Source organism: Desmodus rotundus, chromosome 8 (genome assembly GCF_022682495.2).
Source record: "Desmodus rotundus isolate HL8 chromosome 8, HLdesRot8A.1, whole genome shotgun sequence".
Taxonomy (NCBI): domain Eukaryota; kingdom Metazoa; phylum Chordata; class Mammalia; order Chiroptera; family Phyllostomidae; genus Desmodus; species Desmodus rotundus.
The window spans coordinates 114,501,397-114,526,997 of record NC_071394.1 but is presented as its reverse complement, the minus strand read 5'-3'; the positions used below and the strand labels follow the sequence as shown (position 1 = coordinate 114,526,997).

At 41.1% G+C, this 25,601-nt stretch overlaps 1 protein-coding gene across 2 annotated transcripts in view; it reads right to left on the bottom strand.

The window, feature by feature from the left end:
• NR1D2 (nuclear receptor subfamily 1 group D member 2) overlaps positions 1 to 17,925 on the bottom strand; it is a 47,465-nt gene extending 29,540 nt beyond the window's left edge. Inside the window, exons 1-5 of one of the 2 annotated variants that reach the window (XR_008427565.1) lie at positions 17,615 to 17,924; positions 6,734 to 7,000; positions 5,699 to 5,787; positions 3,382 to 3,526; positions 833 to 1,455 (exon numbers count right to left, since the gene is read on the bottom strand). Coding sequence is in view for 1 of the 2 variants with exons in the window: in XM_053930438.1 (XP_053786413.1) it covers positions 833 to 1,455; positions 3,382 to 3,526; positions 5,699 to 5,787; positions 6,734 to 7,000; positions 17,615 to 17,630 (1,140 nt within the window). In the remaining variant the exon portion in view is untranslated. Of the gene's footprint in view, positions 1 to 832; positions 1,456 to 3,381; positions 3,527 to 5,698; positions 5,788 to 6,733; positions 7,001 to 17,614 lie in introns of both variants that reach the window. The other variant, XM_053930438.1, reaches the window with a different exon arrangement.
• Positions 17,926 to 25,601: the final 7,676 nt, after the last annotated feature.

Sequence of the window (25,601 nt, the reverse complement as noted above, 5' to 3'; positions counted from 1 at the left end):
CCTTTCCGATCCATGGGATCAAATACTTGCAGGTAACCAAAAAAATCTAACATAAGGATTGGGGTACAGTCAACTGTTTTGAAAATATTAAAAAAAGGCTTTAATTACCTGGCTGTGGAAAATACCAAGCACTATCAAAGGACCTCATAGTTTAAACTGGAAATGATGCAGTACTGATGCTTTTGCTGAAATTTTGGCTGAATATAAACACTGTACTTTCATGTAGACTGTTGTATTTGATGGAAAAAAACTTGAATGATATGAATAACATTAACTCATCTCCTAGGATGAAGTCTGAGAAAAATCCTTGGAAGCTAGCCTATTAAATTAAACTATTCCTAAATTCTCACACAATAAAATATCTATGTTGTATATCCAAAAACCCTTTTGCATAATGATTTAATGGTTATAATGGTTACAGAAAACTCCAGAGAAATCAAGGAATTACTGACTGTGGCAAGCTTAAAGATCAGCCCTTAGAGAAAATCCCAAAGCTAGTAAGGCAGTTAATTAATCAGAATGCTTAAATTTTGAAAGGGATTTCTAAGAATTAAAGGACCAATTTTTCATGATCCACATTTTACATAAAATCCCAGTCCCAATCATAGTATCAATCAAATCACACGTTTGTACATAACTCTGTATGAAATTAGGTCATACAATAAATGATGTTTATTAAAAGTATTTGACCTAAAATGTTGCACAAAAGTGATTCTGTAAATCTCTTAGGTTTTCTGACCCACCCTTAAAGTTGGTACACCCCCGCATAAAAGAAAACCTTCAAAGCTTTCCTTGATACAAGGTGAGCAAAAAAAAAGAGATTTCACTATACCAGATGCATTCTCCCTCCATTGTTGCACAGGTAACTATTCTTGTTCTCATTCTGAGAAAATCCATCTATCGAAACTCTATCACATACTCTTTGAGTATAAGCATTGGAGAAGTTCATACAATGTCCATTTGCAATACAAATGGCATGCCCATTTGGGTAATGCATTATGTTCCTCCCTTTATACTGTCCATTGAGATTCTGCTGGCTCTCACTACAAGGGAAATGGTTGCTAAGCCCATTGCCACAATGGTCATGATTTAAATTATATTGCTCCATGTTCTTGGGAATCCGTTCTCTCTGGGGCTGCATGGTTTCTGCTGAGTTTTCTCGCTGCTCTTGATTATACATAAAGGTATCCTTGTGGGCTCTGGTCACCATGCCAATTACTTCTTCCTTTGCAAAATCAGAAGAGGGAGGAGAAGAGCTTTTGATGTTTTCTTGCTCCAGCTGGGGCTTGGGTCGCAGCTGTTCCTGGGCTGGTAAGGCTGTCTGTTCATGTTCTACTAATGTGTCATTCTGCAAATGACCACTGAACTGGCTGTTCATCATGGTCTTCATTGCACTCTGCATTTCAATTAGCATCCTCTGTTTTTCACGCTTAGGAATACGACCAAACCGAACAGCTATTGAAGAAAAAGATATTTAACATCTATTCTAAATAAGACCTGTTTATACAAAAGAATAACACAAAATTATCTTTGATAGCTATGACCTCTAGTCATACAAGTAAACAGTATCTACAATGTCTCTGGCACAAATTATTCTAAACTTAATGGTTGTTTTTGATATACCATGGAAGTGGAAGGGAGGGAGAAAATTTTCCACTGTTCTCCCAAAACAAAGCTAAGAAGATCTGTATCTCTTGGGTATTTTATAAGCAAAATCTAAGAAATTTGAAATTAACTAATGCAAATCAGAGCCTGAAGCAGACCAGCATGACTACACAGCACCTTATTAACAAGACTGAAGATTCTTTTTAAGAAGGCACATGGGATTCAGCTACCTATATCCATTAACTCTTAACAGAACCTAGTAGATACAATCACTCCCTGAACTCTGACTTTTGTCAATTCATTTTCGTAATTTTATTCTCAAGATCCAACATTAATTGACCTGTTCTTTCCTTTACTGGCTTCTTCAAAAAGAAAACCTTTAAAAAAAAAAAAGCTCTGGCCAAGTAGCTTAGTTGGCTAGAGCCTCATCCCAACATGCCCAGGTTGCAGGTTCAATCCCAGGTCAGGGCACATACAAGAAGCAACCAATGAATGGCTAAGTAAGTGGAACAGCAAACCCATGTTTCCCCACTCTGCACCCCCCGCCCTCAGAGATCAATTAAAAAAAAAAAAAAAAAACACAGACAAGAGAAATGTATTTATTGAAAAATTAACTTGCTGGATTTTAATTAAAATCAACAAAATTCATCCTCCATTATTTTAGAGGCTAGTCTTAGAATGTGTCTGGTATTTTATACAAAGACAATAAAAATTCTATACACCCACCAAGCAAGAAAGCCTTACTAATCTAATTGTATCTCTGACATTATCCGACAAATACTTTCATCACATTTAACACTCTACACCTCTACTCCCTCTCCTTCACAAGTGATTGCCATTTTATTCTTTTGGGGCAATCACAGTATCAACTTTGCATTTCTACTTCTAGTGCTATAAAAAAGATTTTCAGGCAATTAAAATCCAAAACATCAATTGCTGAAATCTGTTATTTAAGAAGCTTCGTATTGTAATACTGTATTTCTGTGTCGGTAAGATACTAGAGCAACATACAGGATTGCTTAAATGACCCTCCTCTGGATAAATACGAAGTTCATTCTTAGCAGTTCTTAATTAGGCCTACTAAACTAATCCCTCTGAAAACCTCTTCCTCGTCTGTTATGTTTCACACAACAGAATTAGACTGTCCACAAATGACTTCCTAAGCACAACAGAATAGTCAAATCTTCCAGTGATGTCATCCACAGATAATACTAACAGTCCCACAAATTACCACAACTTTTATTTTCCATTGCTCCATTTCAAACCAGAATTGAGCAACCTCTTCCACTCCAGACCCTAATGTTCCTTTCAATTTTGCATTTCCTTTTAATGTATTCAGAATCTGTGCCCTAAAAGCACATTATCTTCTCAGGGCTGAGAAAGTGATATGAGATTCACATAAAGAAAAATGGGTTCATCAGCAATGCTAAGAAATTATGGAGAAAGAACCATGGATTCCTACATCAAGAAAAGTTAATTTGGGGGGTGGGGGGGGCAGGGGGAGTATTCAAATTATACAGGAGGGAAATAATAGGTTTTTACAGAACCAACAAAAAAAGAAGTGAGTCATAAGCTGTTTCTGGGGTGCTGATGCTAAAATTTGACTTTAATGAATTTGGCATCCTACAAGGCATTAAAATGTGTTTTCTAAAATCTGCTTCACCCTAAGCACAAGAGGGCCATTGGTAACTGGTTTATAGCTCTGGTTTATGCTGAGGAATAAAAGTCAAGCTCCATATGCTTTAAAAAAGAATGATCTTTAAACTAGGAACATACCATCTCTCGACATTCCAACAGACAGACACTTTTTGAAGCGACACTGCTGACATCTGTTCCTATTCATTCTCATTATAGAACAGTTTTCATTCTTCAGGCACTTCTTATATTGGATGTTTTGCTGAATGCTTCTCCGAAAGAAACCCTAAGAACAAAGGAAGACATACCCATTCATTTAAAAACATCCAGAAGGACTTTTTATAAGCAGCCACCCCAACCCCTAACCATTCAATATTACTAGCTACACCTAGGAAATAATTTTGGCTTAGAACAGAGGGAAATATAATCTTGACACATGGAATTTAACTGGATTCTTACCAGTATCGGTAAGCAACTATACTTGCTAGCCAAACAAAACTCTTCTTCCCTTTCTTCCTTTTGGAGAACCTTGCCGCCTTCCAAGCACCCCTTATACTACACTTATCCCTGTTACCAGTCCCTGCCCACAGTCACATTTTCTAACTCATACTTTAATCACATACAAATTCTAAAGCTCCTAAAATATGACAGTTTTAAAGAGTTGACAGAAAAATATGTTCCATAGCTATAATCCCCTCACGGGAACTTAAGGATTATGTTAGTAGAGCTTGGTCTTTCAGAATCATTACCTGCTGACAACAGCAAGGCCTACTTATGTGTGCCAGGTGTTCCTGGCTGCTTGTCAGCAACAGTAAGTGTGACACTACAGACCAGCTAATGATCCAGAGAAAGACAGGTCCCAGCTAGATGGCTATAAGTAACTGCCTTCACTAAACAAACAATTTAAGGGCAGGTGATGTAATAGGTATTTGAAGATTCCAGCTTAATAGTTCCAAGGAGAACAGAAAGTCACGAACACAATTACCAAAAGTATCTTAAAATGCAGTTTCCCTGAATATCATAACTAACCACACATTTCATGCATCTATACTGGTAATTGTGGGATACAATACTTTTATACTTAATTACTACAATACTGTACTTGGACATTACAATATCTGAGCTGGACACACTTTTTAAGAAGCTATAGAACAATTATGTGTTCTACATCAAGAATATACAATTAGGCTCATTGGCTTATGCTTTTGTTTCTCTAGCTATAAAGTTAGAATGATGCCTGCCCCACAGTTACTTCACACTTTTGAGGGGAAAAAAGAAAAAATGGTGTTTATAAAACTTTTTAAACATTGGGAAAGTGCTACATCTACATAAAATCCTGACCAGCTTATTAAGTGACCCAGACATGAAGAGCTACCAAAATCACAATTCATTCACAGCCACCCTAAAAAATATTTCTTCTTTCACCATGTATATTCATTATCTCGTTCACCCATAATATCCTGCCAAACTGGATTCCTGCCTCTGGCCTTCAGTTAGAGAACAGCAGGAGCACTTGCCATGGCCATGTGAATTCAGGAACAAGGATTGTGTCAGATTAAAAAAGAGAAAAAGAGAAAGAGAGGTTCCCTGGGTATAAGTAGGAAATATAAACTACATCCCTTAGAATTTTCTGATGGACAATCCAAGAACTATTCAAGTAAACTTACAAATATGATGAGCTTTCCCAAGCACTCAATTTATATCCAATTTTCTTTCACTCACTTGGCATTACTTCTAAAGATACCATGTTTTTGTAAGCATCTAGGAATTATTCTCAACTCCTAGTACCAGACATGTCAGAAAACACATGTGATGAGACCTATTCAAAATTCGGTTTAAACCAGTTCCAACAAGGCAGGAGTGCCCCTCCACCTAGAACAGCACCTGACACATTAATAAACAAGCATTGTGTGTACTTGGTTTCATACCATAATTAAATTTGAGAACACAAACTTATTTTGATCAAAATATTTTAAAAAAATACTTTCACTGGATTAGAAATATATTTTTCAAAACAAGTTATATTTATATACTACATAAAATGCTTAACAACAGCTCTGGCTCCTGTAGCTCACTGAACTGAACGTCGGTTGCAAAACAAAGAGTCATCGACTCCCAGTCAGGGCACATGCCTGGATTACAGGTCAGGTCCCCAGTGGGGGCCACCTGAGAGGCAACCACATGTTGATGTTTCTCTCCCTCTCTTTCTCCCTCTATTCCCCTCTCTCTAAAAATAAAGTATTTTTTAAAAATTTTTGTAATGTAAAAAAATAAAAGTATTTTTAAAATAAAACATTTTTTAAAATAAAAATAAATAAAATAAAATGCTTAATACTTAAAGCAGAGCAGCTGACTTCTCTTCTCCCAGATTATCAAATGTGGAAAATGGCAAACGTAACTCCAATTTCTTTAATCCCAGAATCAGTAGCTTAAAGGAAAAAAAGCATGCTTTCTTTACCTTACAACCTTCACAAGCATGAACTCCATAGTGGAATCCTGACGCCACGTCCCCACACACTTTACACAGTAGAACCATGCCACTAAATTCTAAGGCAAAAACAGAAAGAAAAGTAAGAAAGATTTCATTTGTTTGTTTTCTTTCCAATTGAATATTTTCGTTCATTTTGTAAGCTGTAGAAAGACTTTTATCATTTAAAGAAAATTCTTTACACCAAATTAACAAATCAAAAGACATTATAGTTTTCTCTTAAATTCAGTTTACGTTACTACCAAAATTATTTCAGAAAAGCTGGTTTTGCCCTCCCCTGATGATTTTAAACATACTCTGAAAATTTGTAAATCTAGAGTTACTTCACACCAGATATACAACCGAAACTAGGAAAACAAGTCTCCAGGATAAGAATGAAAGTCAGGCAGAGAGGTCAATAAATAAAAAGTACAATGTCGGCACAGGCTACTGTACGGATACTCAGTTCTATTAACTACAAGCCCCAGACAGGTCCTATTCCTTCCTGATATTCCTCCCTGAGCTTTCCCAATCCCAACCCATCTTACCTCCATACCCTCTTGGGGGTCCAAATTCCACTATTCCACTATTTTGGTTATGAACAACCAAATTCTGCTTTATTTCCTAATCCCAATGTTCCTAGTTCCAACTTCATGGGAGAAAAAACCTTTCCCACAATGAATAAAGTACTCTGTTCTGGAAACCAGATTCAGTACTAGGAGTCCAGAAGAAACGTTAACTGTGAAAATGTGGAAAAAGGAGGTACCCCTAGAGGAAACGTGGTAAGACATAGTACATAACCATATATTTCACTCGTTGGCAATAATCAGTTATGATAACCCTTAGAGGCTGTGACTTTTAAAACCATCACTGATTTCATACCTAACTAATGAACTATGTATGATTACCCAGAAAGGAGTGAAAATTATACCCCAAAATATAATAGTTCCCCCACAAGAAAAGTTGATAAAGTACACCCCACGTGCAATGAATGGCACCAACCTTTAGGAAACTAAAGTAACTTACTAGTCACTCCACTATGACTCTTCGTCAATCCAGGTGCACTCGACTTGCTTGTTTTCATAGAACAATCTATTCGATCATTCTTCAGAATGCCTTCAATATTGGAGAGATCACCGTTTTTGGGATTACCATTGTTATCAGAATTAGAGCTATTTGGAGAAGATGGAACAGAAGAGAAGGAGGACTGGAAACTATTCTCAGAACCCTCACTATGACAAGATGCAGGGCTAGAGGCTGAGCTGGAAGAACTGATATAGGCAATCACACCTCCTAGAAAAGAGAGGGAAATCAGATAATTAGATACACGATAATATGTATTTTCTATTTTTATAATTCTGAACAGTAAAGTCACTAATTTAGAAATGAATTACTGAGTAAATATCAACTTATCCCAAAAGGAAAAATAACTTATTTCCTACTATTCTTCCTATTTCCACAAAGTTCAAAGCCCATATTAATTTTCATCGACTTAAAAAGTGAGAAGGCTCTGAGTGGCTTAGTTATTCCAAGTATATACAGATCCAAACCTAAAGTTTTCCATTTTCCAACCTTTTCCTAAGAGGAATGAAAAACCTTCCTGAGTGACTTCATAGCTTAAACAAATTGTTTTGCCCATGAAGAAATCTGGTTCTGATCCTCTCTGTGTCTCCTTCATTATACCTCTATACGACAAAATCGTAGAAACCATGAGTTCATCATTTGCCTCCCCCATCACTTGGTTAAAACACAGGTTAATCAAGAACAAATGTTACATTTGGAACTCCAGACAAAGTAATTTATCTCAAAATGGAGAACTTTTCATAGTTGTTGGTCCCAAAATCTATTTTGATGCTCCCTGAGGACTTCCATGACTATCACTAAACCCCAGTTCCACTCTCCCTTCTCCACCTACTTTTGACTTGCAGACACACTTATCTCTAACCACCTCTTAAGGAATCCAGACTCACTACTTGTTCTTTTGAGTGACTACAGTAAAAGTTCACGAGGCTAGAAGAAAGACCACAGGCTATCAGAGAATAACAATTAAGGCTGAAGTTAATGGCCTTTTCATAGAGCTACTCTCAAAACACTAATCACAACTTCACCAATACAACTTCCACAAGCCCCCTGAAAACTGGTCTAAAATGTTGCAACAGTAATCTCATAATCAAATATATTATCTTTCCAAATCCTAGGTCAAACAAGTAATTATCATTTTCTCTGCCAAGGTCTACTATAGTTTTTTCCTCTTCTCTCCATCACCAACAAACATTTATTGACTTTTTCAATGTGCATTAGATGCAAAGTTCTCTCTCCCATCTCTGTCCTGAGGTCTCATTTAAACCTGCTCATTTGTTCCCATCTATTTCTCCACTAGACTGTATGTACACTGTAAGTGTACAGAGTGTCTCTTAATTCTCCATACATGTTTCATGTGATAAGCCTGTCCTAAATATTTTTAAGACCTACTTCTCTGACTTTGTGAAGCCCACGTCTAATAACATGGACAGATTCCCAAACACGATGAAACATTACTAGAATGTTGCCAGTAAAACAGGGCACTTCTGGCAATAATCTAGATGACTATACTGAGTAGTAAGTGGAGAATTTTGCACATTCCCAAAGTAATAACTACAATTTAAGATTCTACTCTGAAATAAAACTTTCTCTGCTAAAGGGAAACAACTCTCCAATCTTTTTTTAGATACAAGCATACTTTATAAGTCATTTAAAACACACACACACAGAAATACATACACTCAACAAAAAATGCCAAAAAAATTCCAGAGAACAGAAAGATGTTTCCATTTACAGAGAAGAAAAAAGGAGGCAGAAGATTTTTAGTCTTTTAGTCTGTCATGGTGAAATTAGGTACCAAATACATATTTATGCACCAATTATTATATCCAGGCTGGGAAGCCCCTGAGAGGTAAAGCACAACCATTATCAGGGAGTTTGTTAAACTATCAGAAGAGATACTAAAACAGGTGCCTACTATGCCAAGAAAAACACAGCAGTGTTGATCACACACAAATTTAATATGTGTAAGAGCAACTAAGTGCACTTGAGTTTTAAATAATGTGAAAAATTCCATCTACTGTTCCATTCATTAAGCAATGCCTTGCATCAATCTTATGGCTGGGTGTGAATCTGCTCTTTCTATAGTCTGACCCACTTCCCAAATCCTGTTAGCATGTTGTTATCACCTGCCCAGAATGAAGTCAGAACTTGATAATTAATCTTTGTCCTATAATGTGGTCCCTACCTATAAACCAGTCATTCTCAGATTGTGGTCCCTGGACCCCAGGCTCCAGCATCACCTGGGAATCTGTTAGAAACACAAGATCTTAGGCCCCACTCCAGATCTATTCAATGAGAAATTTTAATCACCTTGGTGATGATGATGCACAGTAAAGTTTGAGAAGCACTGTCACACCAGCCAACTACTTTCATTAGTGCTCAATGGAAGAAAAAGTGACCAAGAGTAGTTTTAATAATAGAAATTTCATCTACCACTGATTTTAAACTCTAAAGGGTCCCAAGACTTCAAACACAAGGGGAAAAAGCTTCCTAACTTTTAGTTAATTCTCATTATCTAGAGAGATTATGTAAAATATATATTATCATAACCAACTGGTACTTTTCCAAAATACACATTTCCAAAACTCTGCCCAGATGAGAGAAGGCACTGATAGGGATGAGCATGTTTAACAAGTTCCCCAGGTGATTCTTTGCAACATGAAATTTAGAATGGCTACAACCAGTTAATTCCAGCACAAATTGGCCTACAGTTGTATTTTTAATTATATTTTATTGATTATGCTATTACACTTGTCCCAATTTTTCCCCCTTTGCCCCCCTCCACCTAACAACCTCCACTCCCTCTGGCAATCCCCACACCATTGTTCATGTCCATGGGCCACATGTATAAGTTCTTTGCCTACTGCATTTCCTATAATGTACTTTACATCCCATGGCTATTCTATAACTACGTATTTGTACTTCCTAATTCCCTCACCTCTTCACCCCTTCTCCCCCACACACACCTGCCATCTGGCATCCATCAAAATGCTCTCTTTTGCAGAGCTTCCCCTGGGCTTGCATGTCTATTTCCTTCACCGAACGAGATAGGTTTTCTTTCATTATTTTTTTTAAAATACATTTCCAATTTCTTGCTCTTTCTCTTCTCCTTCTGGCACCCCTAATGCAAATGGTGGAACACTTGAAGTTGTCCCAGAGGCTGCTTACACTATCCTTGTTTTTTTGGATATTTTCTTCTTCTTGTTCTGGATTGGTTGTTTTTTGCTTCTTTATGTTCCAAATCATTGATGTGATTCTCACTTCATCCACTCTACTGTTGTTTGCCTGTAGACTGTTCTTCATTTCAATTAGTGTATCTTTCGTCTCTGACTGGATCTTTTTTATGCTATTGAGGTCCCAAGTTCCTGGAGCATCCTTATAACCAGTGTCTTGAACTCTGCATCTGATAGACTGCTTATCTCCCTTTTGTTTAGTTCTATTTCACGAGTTTTAATCTGTTTTTTCATTTGGGCCATGTTTCTTTGTCTCCTCATGTTGGCAGCTTCCCTGTGATCATTTCTATGTATTAGAATTACTTTGACTTCGTGTCTCGGTAGTGTGGTCTAATGTAGTAGGTGTCCTGTAGCGTCAGTGGCACAGCCTCCCCTATCACCCAAGCTGGGTACTAGATTGTGCCCTCCGTGTGGGCCGAATACACCCTCCTCTTGCAGTTGAGACTTGATTGCTGTTGGCAGGTCAATGGGAGGAATTTACCCAGGCCAGTCAGCTGCAAGGACTAGCTATTACCACTGACCACCAACCTCCACCCTCGATGGAGGATCAGCTGCGCAGGAGCAGGGTGGTGGTGCTCTGACATGGTCTGTAGCTGTCCACTGCATACACAGGCTCTGGGGTTTCCCAGGTGGTGTAGGCCAAGGTCAGCCCCCACCTGGATTCTGCCCAGGGTCACCCGGCCTGAACTATAAAACAATCTACAGACGGCTGTTCTTGTGCTGGGCCTGGAGATTCCCAGGAGAAGCCAAGCTGTGAACCTAGGCTGGCTGCTGCTATTGCTGGGCCTGGGGCCCCGTAGCAAGAGGTATGGGGGCTGGGGACTTGCTGAGGCCAGCTACTATTTGAAAGAATTTAGGAAATTATAAAACTGGAGCAAAGACCAGCCATTCATATGGAAAAGCCCTTGCTAACAGTTTGGGTGAGCCACAAATTGGGTGGGACAGAGCCTCAGAGGACCTCCAGGGCTGGGCAAACAGTGTTAGCCAGGCTGACGAAGTCTCAGGTAAGGAATGTGCCTATAGGCTTCTGTGGCTCTGTGGCTCTGAGGGGGAGGGCGGGGAGAGACACTAAGAAAAGGGAAAATGGCTTCTGCCCACCCTCCTGTGTAAGTGAAAACTATCCTCCCACTCTCACCTTGATGCCAGACACTTTAGTTCCTCCCTGTATGCCACTGGTGCCTTTCAAGCTGCTATCCAGGTGCTAGAGCTCGGAAGGAGTGAATCTGTGTAAGTCTATGCGTGGGTTCTTTAGGGGGGAACTGCTTGGGACTCCAGAAGTTTCTTCCACCAACTCAATCCCCACTGGTTGTTGCTGCCAGAAGTTATGGGGACTTATCTTCCTGGCACTGGAACCCTGGTCTGGGGGCCTGGTGTGGAGCTAGGATTCCTCACTCCTGATGTACCCCTCCCAAATTTTTATCCAGCACACATGGATATGGGACCAGCCAGTTCCACATCTCTACTCCTCCTACCAGTCTGGGTGGATGTGGTTTCTTTAATTCCATAGTTGTCAGACTTCCATTCAACTCAATTTCTGATGGTTCTGCGTGATGGTTATTTTATATTTTAGGTATAATTTTGATGTGGCTATGCAAAGAGGCAAGCCATATTTACCTATGCTGCCATCTTGACTGGAAGTCTCTGATCCTGGCCTATAGTTATAAAGGTTAATGCTTCATTGACATAACTACTTAACTACCCTTAATATACTATGAATCCAAACAGAAGCAATTTTAACCTGGAAGCCTATCAAATGCCATGTTCCAAGGTTAAAACCATGGTGCCATCTGTTAGAGATCTGAAGTTCACATTAGAAATTCCACGTGTTAACAACATTGCTGCTTTTTTCACATGTTTCCTCTCAGAATAGACTGTAAAGAAAAATATTATTCTTAGTCCTGAATAAATTCCCAAAGGAAGGTCTCACAGCTATTTGTCTTCTCTAACCTACTACCTGAAGTAGTAAATTCACTCCTAAGATCTCAAGAGGATAAAAGATGAAAAGTGATAGTTTTCCTTAGCAGACTTTCCTAGGGCCAACATGTGAGTCAGCCATTTATATTCACAAGGTCTTTGGACTACCTCAGCTTAAAAAAAAAAAAAAAAAGTAGAAATCAGAGCTATCCTGATGGCTTAAGAACTAATTTAAAGTACTGACTCAGCAATGGAAGGTATTGTTTAACCCAAAACACTTTCCTTTGCAAAAGTTCCAAGATCAAACCTAAGAAAAATTACTGAGCTATTTTCAATCCAGTTACAATCCTATTCCTACCTTTCAAAGTTCAACAATCCTTTACAACAAGAATTTGTGCCAGCCACCATGGAACCAGAGATGACCCATTAGAAGCAGCTACATTCACCTAGCAAGACCTTCTACACTGACTCAGTTATCTGATAGCGTCTACGCTTGCTACTACAGACACCAATCTATCAACATGATGATTAACAACCCAAATGGGTTAAATTTTAATTTCTTGTAAGGTACAGAGTACATCTAGTAGTTCCTCAACCCAAAGAAGAAAGGGAAGTGAAAATTACAAGTCACCAACTACCTAACAAATGCCAAGAATAAAATGACCCAATTTCACCTCACATTTCATCCTCACAGACCCCTGTGAATTAATTTCCAGTATCCCATGTTATAGGTGAGAACTCAGAGCTCAGAGAGGTTAAGTAATACAGCTACTACTAAGTGGGCAAGGCCAGGGTTGAAAGTCAAAGCTATCTAATTCCAGAGGATGGACTATTATCTCTTACTGAGAAGACCTGGGCAAACGAGTCACTTTCAATCTCTCCAAACCTGAGTCATCTTCTATAAATGGGAATACCTGCAAGTTTTTACATGACTGAAATGAAATGGTGTTCATAAATGAGGATTAATAAAGTGCTTTTTACACACACAGTTTTTGATGATAAAGCAAGAAAGGCAAAATCCCCAACCCGGGCATGTCTCAACACCTTCAGAAACAGGCAGAATGTACTTCTTACTTAGATGCCTCAAGCTAAAATTAGCTGAGGCACAGTCTTCTCTATTTTTAGTTGAAAAGGACCCTGGAGCTGGGCCAGGTTCCCAAGCTAGGGCTTACCCAGTGGTCGACTTCAGGCAAGCCAGAAGTCAATATCCAATTTTGTCCTACTGGAAAGTACTCACTGTCCCTTCATATATTGGGGTTTTCTTACCCCAATTTTAGGCTTGCCCATCATCAAAACCCTCCTACTCCCACTGCCCACAATCCTGGAATGCACGCTTGACTTCAAGTCATGACTGTACTTTTCTGTCTTAGAACAAAACATTTTTACCATCAAGATGCTTTAGTTTTCTCATTTTAAAAGGTTTTTTATTAGTAATTTCTACTCATAGCAGTGGCTGGTGTGGCTCAGTGGTTGACCGCCCGCCTGCGAACCAAGGGGTCGCAGGTTTGATTCCCAGTCGGGGCGCATGCCTGGGTTGCGGGCCAGGTCCCCAGCAGGGGGCACATGAAAGGCAACCACACTGATGCTTCTTTCCCTCTCTTTCTCCCTTCCTTCTCCTCTCTTAAAAAAAAAAAAAACTTAAAATAAAAAAATAATAATAATTTCTACTCACAAGATGTTAGAGCAGATCAAACTGAAACACTGAACTTCCAACTGTGTCCTGAGTGTCAGGGCTCCAGTGAATGTGGTGCCCTCCCTGAAAAGCTGTAACAGCCCAACTGGGGAAACAGCTATGTTAACCGCTCATTCCAGTGCAATGTGGCCACTGTTTCATATTATTGTGAACTGCTGAGGATCGCACAAGAGCAGTACAGGAGGCAGAAATCAAGAGAGGCAAACAGGGATCTTGAAAAATATGTAAATTATTAAATGATGTACCATGTAAGAGATTATTTAAAATAACAAATAAAAATGGAGTTATAAGAAACAGAGGTCCTATTTTGTAAAATGTGCTTTGTCTCCATGGAAGATGCTGGAAGAGGAAGGCAAGTGTAATCTAGTGTTGTGAAAAAAAAAAAAAAGAGAAAGAGACTAACTAGATTCAGAAAGTGGAATGTTGAAATTGGGAGGTTCTGCTGACACCTGTCCTTTTCCACCACCTATAACCCTGTACCACCACAAACCAAATGGGTCCTCATAATATCTCCTTCACCCCCAAGAAGGCAGGACCACCAAGTTGTGCATATACCTTCAAACATTATGTAAGCTGAAACCTATTACAGTAGAGTAGTTAGCTTATGCTCCCCAAATGGACTTTGTGGGTTCAAAACCTGGCTCTACCGCTTGCCTAAGTTACTTAACTTCAATTAGCCCCTCATCTTCAAGTGGTAACAACAGTACTTTCCTTCACGGAGTAGTAACACATGTAAAGGGTCTCACGCACAATAAATGCTCCATGGATACTGGTGATCGTTATTTTACCATCACAGTACTGGAGGAGTTCAGTCAGAATAGTTCAAACAAAACGAAACCTCCATATCCTTACTTAGTTCCTTCAATTTGGAAGGTGTCAGATGACCCACTTCTTTCTCTGTAGGTTATTTCCACACTACCTTCTGAATCCCTTAATTCTACTGACTAGTCAGCACCTTCCTACTTCACATGATTCTTTCCACTGTTGCACTGTTTCTCTTTCCAAATGAAGATTTCTTTACCCTTATCTCCCTCTGAAGTTTTCTTTCCAAGTTTGGAGAAACAGTAGAAGACAGATGTATAAAAATATAAATAAATTATGTGGGAATGCTTTCTTAATTTTTAAAAAAATTAATTACAGCCAAGGTTAATAAGTTTATGCAATGGATTATTAAATGAACCTAATATATGAAATCAAAACCTATCTGTGATAGCCCTGGCTGGGTAGCTCAGTTAGTTACAGCATCATTCCCAATATGCCAAAGATTGCCCGTTCAATCCCCAGTCAGGGCACATACAAGAGTCAACCAATGGCCCTGGCTGGTGTAGCTCAGGGGATTGAGTGCTGCCCTGCAAACCAAAGGGTGGCCAGTTCAGGGTCAATTCCCTGTCAGGGTACATGTCTAGGTTGCTGGCCAGGTCCCTGGTTTGGGGTGTCTAGAGGCAACTGATTGATGTTTCTCTCCCTCTCTTTCTTCCATCCTCCCCTTCCCCCCCTCTGAAAATAAAATCTTTTAAAAAAGAATCAACCAATGAATGCATAAACAAATGCAACAACAAATTGATATTTCTATCTCTTCCTCTCTCTAAAAAATCAAATTTAAAAAAATAAGCTGTGACAAAATGTATGTATGAGTCAATTTCTGCCACTTCTATTTCACATCTGTAATAAGCATGGAGAGGGTAAAGACAAAATATCATGAACTGTAGGACAATTAAATGAAATGGTTCCTGGTTGAATGTATATTTACTAATACAATGACATCAACCCAAAGGGAAAGGTTAGAGGTGTGCCAGTCAGCAATGCATTTGGCCCCACCCTAGTCAACATTTACAATTTGAAGAACGTAAAAGGGAATACTTATCAAAACTCCCTTTGACAGACAAAGGGCAGAAATTATTGATATACTAACAGCTGTCACAGCTTGAACTTAAGAGCCAAAAGGAACAAGAGAAAATTTAAGAAAGTGATTGCAAACTCCTGTACTTAAAAAAGCCAATTACCTGCACAATGGATGAAACCTAGCTTCAAAAGTTCCCAGGAAAAGGTCCTGATTGCAAGGTTACTGTGAGTCAGCAAAGCAGTATGCTACAAAAGCTAAGCCTGCCAGAGAATTCATTTGCAGCAGAATCCCAAACTTGGAACTTGGTAACTATCCAACTTCCACAGGAGCCTGTTCATTTCTGGGTGCTACAGCCCCAAGGGCAACAAGGATGATGATCAGGGGGGAAAAAAAAACTGTGCAAGAAACATGGGATGAGAATTGGAAATAGAAGGGGAGTGGGGGGAGGAGACAGTCTTCCAAAAGAAGTTTTATAATTTATAGCTGCAAAAGGTAAGATTAAGATCAGTGATACTTCAGTAATACTTTCCCAGGAAGGTTCAAACCAGAGAAAAATTTTCTGATCACCTGAGCCTGTCCATGTATGAGGTTGCAAAGCTCAGTCAGAGTAAGTTGATCCTGATAATCACCAGATCCTATCAAGTAAGAGTTTAATTCCATGATAACTTACCTAATTTTTTTAAATATCCTCAAAGGCTAAGTAGGCCCCCATAAGTAATTAAAATAGTTAGAAAAAGACTATTTTTACTGTGGGTGGAAAATTCACAACACATTCATTATCAAGGCATGCTTTTTACAACATACAGTAACTTAAAAACTGGCTTCTGTAACCGCACTGGCTTCAGGTATAAAGGCCATCATTTGAGCAGACAAAAGAGGAAAAGGAAGAAAAATATTATTCTGTGGCACTGTAACAGGAAATGTAACAAGAAAAAAGATTGATAAAGCCAAACTGCTGATCAGGTTCAGTTAAGATCACTGACTTAAGGGTTTGAAAAAAATCACCTGAAAACTAACAAGGACCAGCGTTCCAGAAGGTCTCAGAGTAGAGTCACTTAGGACATAGGACAACCTGAGTCATCCTGACCACACGCGTGAGCTGAATGATTAGCCATGGGTGTGAGCCATTCACAGTAAGGCTCCCAGTCCAAGGGGATTTTCAGGCCGGTTTTTACAACTTAAGATAAGATAGGTAACGTCCTAGAGGAAAACATTTTTTTTATGTTTGAACAGTGAAGCAACCTCATAACAAGGGCAGCAGGTGTTGTCCCATCTGCCGGACGTTGCTCGGGATATAAGCACCGAAGGCTCCTTAGAGGGTCTCGCGTCGCGAAAGCCCCACGGCTGTCACGGGCACCTCCTTTGGCCTCTAGCACGCCCTCGCCCCGCAGTTCCTCCTCAGTAACCGCTAGGTCTGCGGCCTGTCCGTCTCCCTAGCCCGGACTCCGCGCATCGGGGTCACCTCCTAGGGGTGCGGGCAGACACCAAAGCACTGCGCCGTCTGAGCCATCCGCCCCCCCCCTCCACCGAGCCGCGCGACCGCGGGGTTCCACGGCTCGCGCACGCGCGGCATCCTCCGCACTGTGCAACCCCGCGGGGGAGGAAGGAATCGCGTCCACGTCACAGCTCGGAGGGTTCCAAAGAGGCGGGGCCTCCCGGGAGGCCGCGGCGCTCCCCGCCGGCGCGCGCGCGCGCTCCCGCCCCCACGTGTCCTTGCGGCTCTGGGGAATGTGGGTCACAGAGGCGAGCGGCCTCACGTGTCCCCGCCCGCCGCCACCGCCTTAGCACCCATTATGTAATGCCGCGTCACGAGCCCGCCCAGCCAACCCGCGCCCGCGCGCCGCAGAACGTAAACACAGCGCGCACGTGGCTCGCGCGGCCCGGCCATGTGAGGGGGGAGCCGGGCCGGCGCCAGCGGGCCGCGCTGCGGCGTTGCAGGGAACGGTGAGGGCGACAACGGAACGGAATGGCCCGGGGTGAGGGGGGGGGAGGGCGACAGGAACCGAGCCTCGGGCGGATTCGCAGCGCGCCGCACCCGACCCCGCGGGCCTGGGGACACCCTCGGCCTCCGCCCCCCCGAAGTGCCCCAGCGGGCTCCGAGCGTCCCCTCCGCCAGCCCCGACCCTCCACGGTCCTCTTACCCGCATTCACCTCCATGGTACCTTCGGGGAGGGGGCCGAGGCCGACCGCTGCCCGCAGCGGGAGCAGCTCCGCCTCCGCCTTAGCGCCGCGCCGCCCCGGGCTGGGGGCAGCGGTGGTCGCGGGGCCCCGTCATGGGCGGGGGCGGGCGGGGCGCCCGGGACCGGCGGCCGGAGGGCAGGCTGCAGAGAGAGACGGCGGCGGTGGCAGCTGGCGAGAGGCGCTCCTCGCGGGGTTCCTGACAACAAAAGCGGCGGCGCGGAGGCTTCCTGCAGCCAGCGCACCGCGGCAGCGAGGGCGGCTGACGGGGAGGGCAGCCGCGACCATGTGACCCGCGCACACACCCCCTCCCTCCGCCCGCCCCGCGCTGGCCGCTGCGGCGGCTCCGCCCCCTCCCCGCCTCCGCGCCTCCCCTACTCTCTCCCCGGTTCCCGCCCTTTCCTCTGCTGCTCCCTTCTTTCTTTCATCCCATTTCCCCTTCTTTTGTCCATTTCCCTGCTCTCTACATTCGTTCTTTCCCCTCCACCGCCTCCACCCATCTGACCTTCCCGCCGCTGGCCGGGAGCTCCCTCCAGGCCCCCATCCCAGGCTTGCTGCCCCGTACCTCGAGTCACCTCGGGTGGTTACCGAAGACCGCCCCTTGGCGCCGAACAGACCGTCTTTTCAGGACCCTAGGTTGTGCCAACTTGGCTTGGCCCAACCCCTGACCTCCCCCGTAGGTCGCGCCCCCCCACCTGACAGACCTCTAAACGCTGGGATCCCTGAGGGCACAGCCCATTTCTCTTCCTTCGTGCGCTGGGGGATTTCATCCAACTCCATAGCTTAAACAGACCTACGTTCTGAAGATTGTCAAATTTACATTTCAAACGAGGCCTCTCCTCTGAGCTCCAGATTTCTGCATCCAGCAACACGTTTGGTTTTGTCCTGTTGATGTTCCTAGGCACCTCAAATTTAAGATGCAGCCAGATGTATGTGTCAAAATTCAGTGAACGTGCACTTAAGATTTGTGCATTTCACTTTGTATGTAAATTTTACATAAAAAGGAAAAACGAACCAAACGACATGGGTGCTGAGTTATGCAGAGAGAATGGCACTGATGTGGGCAATTTAAATGCACTGCAAAAGGAAGATGAGCTGACGGGCGGAGGCGTGGATAAATGGACAAGTATATAGTAAGATCTTAGTTGTAGGTGTTGTACATGGGTATTCACTGTAAAATCCTTTCCAAGTTGCTCTTCAAAAATGTTCAGTGTAAAATGTTGGAGGAAATGTAATACATATTTTTACATGTGCAGTACTCCTTCCCCAACCACTATTTCATGTCACACAGGTTTCTTCCCTACCTTAATCTTTACTATTTTGGTAAATCTGTTAGTTCTTGAAGCCAGCAAGTTAGGGTGTTCTCTGGTGCTCGTTTTCCCCCCTCCCCTTTTATACTTTATTCAATCCATTAACAAAGCTGAGCTTTTCTACCTTCATAGTATGTCTTTAACCTCTGTGCTTCTCGCCATCTGCATTGCTATTACTCTAGCAGGGGTGTCCAACCTTTTGGTGTCTCTGGGCCACACTAGAAGAGTTGTCTTGGACCACATAGTAAATATGTTGTGACACGAAATCACCAAAAAAAAAAAAAAAAAAAGCCTCAATGTTTTAAGTAAATTTACGGTTTTGTGTCAGGCCTCATTCATAGCCATTCTTAGCTGCATGTAGCCTGTGGGCTGCAGGTTGGACACCTCTGCCAGTGATTTTTCAACCCACGTGCCACAGAATTTTTAAAACATGCAATCAATACCTGACTATTTAGTCAGGGCACTGACCTCTTTTCCCATAGATTGTCAAATTAAAAATGTAAAATAGCCAACACAATAGCCATCTAGTGTGAGTGAAAGAAAATTATACCTACTTTGTCAGGTTGGCCAAAAATATATTTTTTGGTGTGCCATGGAAATTTAGTAATTAGTTTATGTGTGCCATGAAATGAAAAAGGTTGAAAATCACTGTTCTAGACCAAACCACCAACAGCTCGTGTCTGGGCTGCTGTAATAGTTCCCTAACAGGAGGGAATGCTCCTTGTATCCACCTACAGTCACTTCCCCCAGTCAGTGTTATTTTTTTTAATGCAAATGAGATCTGATTATTCTGCTTAAACCCTCCAATAGCTTCCCATTGCACTTTGAAAAAAATCCAGTGCCCTTCCCTGACCTGCAAAGCCCTGCACAAACCAAGGTCCTACTTCTCTTTCCAAGGCCCTCATGCCACCCTTTAAACACAGTTCTCTAACCACAGTGGTCCTATTTTCTTCCCTATCTCATGGCTTAATACCCTATGTGATGCTAATGCGAGAGTTCCCCAGACTACACTTTGTTGCTTGCTTTTTCCATTTCATGTATCAAGCACCATCTGCTTCTGCATGGGTAACATGAGGTCAATATGAACAGTCCAGAAGGCAAAAAAAAATCATAAAAGGATACCATTCTGAAAAGATTACATACTGTACGGTTCTCACTATGTGACATTCTGGAAAAGGCAAAAACTGGATATGATAAAAAAAAAAATATCATTGGTTGCCAGGGGCTGGCAGGGGAGAGAGGAAAGAAGAGGCAGAGCACATACGAGTTTTATGGCAATGAAACTGGTTTGTATACTACAACAGTGGACACATGAATAGTCATAGAAACTATGGACTTTGGATGATTATGGTGTGTCAATATAAGTTTATTGGTGGTAAAAAATGTACCACTGTGGTATGGGTCATTGATAGTGGGGGAGAAGGGGTATGGGAACTCTGTACTTTCTGTTCAATTTTGTTGTGAACCTAAAACTGCTCTTAAAAATAAAGTCTATTTTTAAAAAGAGAGAGAGGATACTACATTTAAATTTGAAAAGAAGTGTCAAAAGTGGGAAATAAGCTATTGCAAAGGAAATAAGACACTCTCTTCCATAATAATGCCTATGAAGTAAAATCTGTGTCTCTCAGCCTCACATTTTTTTTAAAGGTCACCTCCTTCCTGTGAGGCTTTGTGGGTAACAATCAGAGGTCATAAAGCTATCACCCAGGTCAGTCCCCAGCCGCACCAACGGCCCCTGGAAACCTGTTGGGTTCATCAGTGCCACAAGAGGATGCCGAGTGGCATCCAGGTTGAACGGTCCTGGAGTGCTGTAGCTGCAGTGGAAATTGCCTTTTGCTGTTGTCATTCCAAAGAGCCTCTGTTAATAATCCTGTGGAGTCTATGGCTCAGTCTATAAAAATCTCAAAACTATTCAGAATGGATTTCTACCTACTACACCTTCCTCCGTCCTCTGACCCAATAATAACACTGTTGAATTAAGTGACTGTGTCTTCAAAAGTCATCTGTTTAAAAAAATGCAAATGATTTCCTGGGAAAGCTACTTCATTAACCCTTATATTCCACAAACACCAGGGCCCTGGGAAATGGAACACAGGACAGGTCACTTTGGGTGCAGATAAAGGAAGAAAGAACTTAAATATTAGAGTCCTCTAAGCCCAAGATCAAGCAAAACAAGCCAAGTGAGGCACTGCAGCATGAGGACCTGGATGAAGGAGAAGTATTGGGGGGTGAGGAAGGGGGAGATGGAGTTTCCTTAAAGTTAAGGCCAGTTCAAAACACTTTAAGGTCATTCCTCATGTAAAAATGCTCTAATGAATATTTTAGTTCACAAGACCACAGTAACATGCACTTAAATCTCACCTTCCCTGTACTCGAGATCAGCAGTTCTCAAGCATTTTGATTTACACTCTTAAAAGTATTGAAGACCACAAAGTGCCTTTTTATGGGCTATAATTGTTGACATTTACCAATACCTATTAGAGATTAAATTAGAGATTAGAGAGAAATGTTGAAAACACAAGAATACACAGCATATATGAGGTCTGCCCAGCAAAAGTCCAACCATTGTTAATATAACAAGAACAGTTTGTGCCACATCAGTATAACCAGGCAGCCAATGAGAATGGACTGGAATGTGCATGTGTGAACAATGATGACTTCACTGTACTAGTCAGTGGGGGCAGTAGACACCCTTGAATAAGCATGTGTACTGTGTGGCCATCACATTCAAAATGACTGACCGAGTAGAGCAATGAATCTGCATCAAATTTTGTGTTAAGCTTGAACACAAATAATTTCTCCATGGAAACTATTCAGATGATTCAGAAGGCCGCAGCTATAAGCAACTGGTGATTGGCAACTTCATCACGATAACTCACCTGCTCATGTACCATGTCTTGTGCAGAGTTTTTTGGCAAAACGTCAAATCACTCAGTTGACTGAGCCCCCCTACAGCCCAGATTTGGTGCCCTAGACTTCTGGCTGTTCCCAAAACTACAATAAAATCACCTTTGAAAGGAAAGAGAAAAAAAGAGGGAAAGAAAGAGAAGAGATATCAGACTGCTGATGAGCTTCAGGAAAATATGATGGGGCAGCTGATGGCAGTGGGAGAACTGTGTGAGGTCCCAGGGTGCCTATTTTGAAGGAGACTGAGGAGCCATTGTCCTATGTACAATGTATCCTGTATCTTCTTCAATAAATGTCCCTATTTTTCATATTGTATGGCTGGATACTTTCTGGGCAGACCACCTTGTATGTCACAGAGCAGTGACATCATCACATGATAACAGTAATTCATCATGATATTTGTGATGTGCCTTCTTCCAGGCTCTTTTTTTCTTTATTGTTATGGTTACAGTCCTAGCTTCTATATCACCCCAATGCTGCATCAAAGTTTGACTATTTTAAATTCCAATATTTGTCTATATTTTTCCTTAGTATTTTTCCTTAGTATTTTTCCCTTAATAAAATTACTATATTTACATTTGTGTACATGATATGAGGATGTAACAACACACACTGATTAAGCCAGAATACACCGATTCATGACTAATCACTAAAAATATGAAAATTAAAAATAAGACTTTTAATTAGATGTATAAAGTAACTCCGTAAAACAATAAATCAGAAACAGAATTAGTAGCTAAAGGATCAGGCAATTCTGAATATTAGCTAAATGGAGATGTGGGAAATAAAAACCACAAAATCGAGAAGTTAATTTTTGTATTTTTCTGTGGCTCCCATAACTCTGTTAATTTTAATTCTTATGATGATAAAAATAGAGCTAGTATTTCACTTCACTAGGATAGCTCCAATTTATCACATACTTGGGACCTAGAAAGGCAAAAAAGAAATTTTTTTGTCAAAAAAATACCATTTATAGTGCATTTGATCACCACCATGTAACACCACTGAATATAATGACTAATCATAGACTCAGTCCACTTTTGTCCTCCCAACTCAGTTTATACTATTAACTGCCCCACTTCTTGGTGCTAATTCTTGGTGTATCACCAATCTACAGTGGCTCCATTTGATGGCTCAGCTCAGCAGGACTTGAATTCTGTTTAACACAGAAGAAAAATGTAACTACATTGTAAGTAAAGAATAAACATTTTTGACTTAATTACCAGTTCTGACTTACATAAGTATCAGTAGGTAAATCATGTCTTCTCATTTTGTCTTCATAAAAATGTTCGGATAAACACGTCAAAATTACATCTGTACATAGAAATAAATCATTCAGATTGAATCAAGCCATTGATTCCAGCAAGATCCATGATGAGTTTATGTGCAATGCTAGAACTGATACACACACCCAACACATCCGGCAATGCAATAACAATATCTTACAAGATGCAGTGGTTAAAGTAAGACATGAATATAGTCCTGCCCAAAGAGTCAAGTTGTCCTTAACAGAAAAAGACTTTACACTGTTCCGGTTTTTTTATTTAAATTTAAATTAGTTAGAAGTAACTAAATGTAATCCCTCAGTTGCACTAGCCATATTTCTAGTGTCAAAAGTCACACGTGACTAGCAGTAACCATGTTGGTCATTTCAGATTTACAGCCTTTCTTACTCTTCCTGAGTCGGTGTGATAAATTGATATTCTAGGAGATTGTTCATGAATAAGTTTTCAAACTTATTGAAATAAACATCTTTAGATTCTCTTATTATCTCTTTAATCTCTACGGGTTCTATAGTCCCTCATTCTAAATTTTGTTTATTCACGATTTTTCTTTTTTTGGTTTTTTCCTTAATCAGTCCTACTAGAGATGTATCCCTTAGATTTTCAAAGGCTCAATTTTTGTTTTTATCGATTCACTATATTTGTTTTCAATTCCACTGATTTCTATTCATTATCTTGATCTCCCATCTTCCATTCTCTGTTAATCTGATTTTCCTAATTTTCTAACTTTGACATTTACCTTATTAATTTTGCTTCAGTTGGCCAAAGTCAGCTTCTCTGGTAACCAAGGAAACCTCACTGACAGAACTGATTCAACTCATTATCACGTAGTATAGGGAATATTCCAGTCACTACTGTGGTATAACAAATCACCCCTAGCTTAGCGGTTTAAAGTGGCAACAGTCACTTTATTATCTCTGATGGTTTCTATGAGTCAGGAATTTGAGGATCTCCAGGCTGAGCATTTCTGGCTCCGGGATTCTTGTCACCAGTGGCAATCAGAGAGCAGGTGGAACCGGAACAGCAGGGGGCTGAACAGCTAGGGACTAACCTGGTCTTTTTCTCTGCAAGTAGTTGCCGGGTTTCTCCACAGGATCTCTCTACATGAGCTACTTTGGGGCTCCCTCTCAGCCTGGTGGCCTCAGGGCAGTCAGACTGGTTACAGGGCAGGGCAGGGCACCGGTACAACTGTTCCTGAGAACAAGGTGGAAGTTGTATCACCTTTTCTGACCAAGCCTCAGAAATCATGCAACATCAACTTGGGGCATTGCTGGTCACAAAGGAGTTAGAAGAACACCCAGATTAGAGGATTGGCATGTGGACCTCAGGGGCATCAAGGTCATACTTTGAATAGCATGTGAGATGGAACATATTGTTGCAGCTACCACTGTTCAAACAGGGAACAATTTTCAAGAAAAACACATATAACAGTACACCTGACTTCAGGACCACATTTCATTACAGTGTCAAAGCTTTTAAGGTTTTTAAATGGCAGCATTTTCTAGGTGTTGGCAGAAATAGAAAGGATGCTCCAAAGAAAGGAGTGAGTCAGCTAATAAATGGGATACAGAAAGGTCCCCCACACCACATGATGGTTTCACTCGATTTTTTCGTTTGCTCTTTGTGCAGCTGAAGGTCAGTAGAATGACATTTAAAATACAGACCCAGTCTCTGGGCTACTCTGAGTCCTTTATTATCCAACACCAGTCATACCTTATGGCGTTGGAATGGAAATGCTTTTTCAGAGGACCATCTAGTAGGAAAAAAGGGTTATGTCTATATGTAATGAGTGCAATCTATACAATATTACATAAAAATTCAGGAAAACCCACCACTGGAACCATCTGGCCCAAGATGCAGAGTGAGAAAAGAGCTAATGCAATTTGGAAACCCTAGCTGATTTTTTTAAATGCTCCATTGATTTAATAACATACTAAACAGAAATTTGAACAAAATACGAATGGAAATGAAAAAGAAAAATTTTATGGCAGCTCAATAAATAAAATGCTATAAGAAATGTCTGATTATCTTCAATACTCTCTATCACAGTTTGAAGAAAAAAATCTACAACACTTCTTCCCCAGGAGGAAGAAAAGAAGACAAAAACATCAAATATCAAAAAGCTAGTTCTAACAATAAGGCATGCTATCTCACTAAAGGAACAGTACCTATTGCTGACTCTCTCACTAATTTTCCCATCTAATTTTCTTACCTATTCTTTGAAAACCTCTCCCAGCAGTGGCATCTGTCCTCCTGTGACCTGCATCCATTAATTGACTGTTCTCCTAAATTCTCTATCCCAAATTATCATGAACACTCAGAGGAGTCTTACAGACAAGGGGCACCTCCTTTTCCAGCGATCAACTCCTCCCTCCGCAACCTCAGGTTGCCAGCAACTCTCCTCAGCTGGTTAATTCCTCACACTTTATTCCTTCACTGGGGAGGCAACC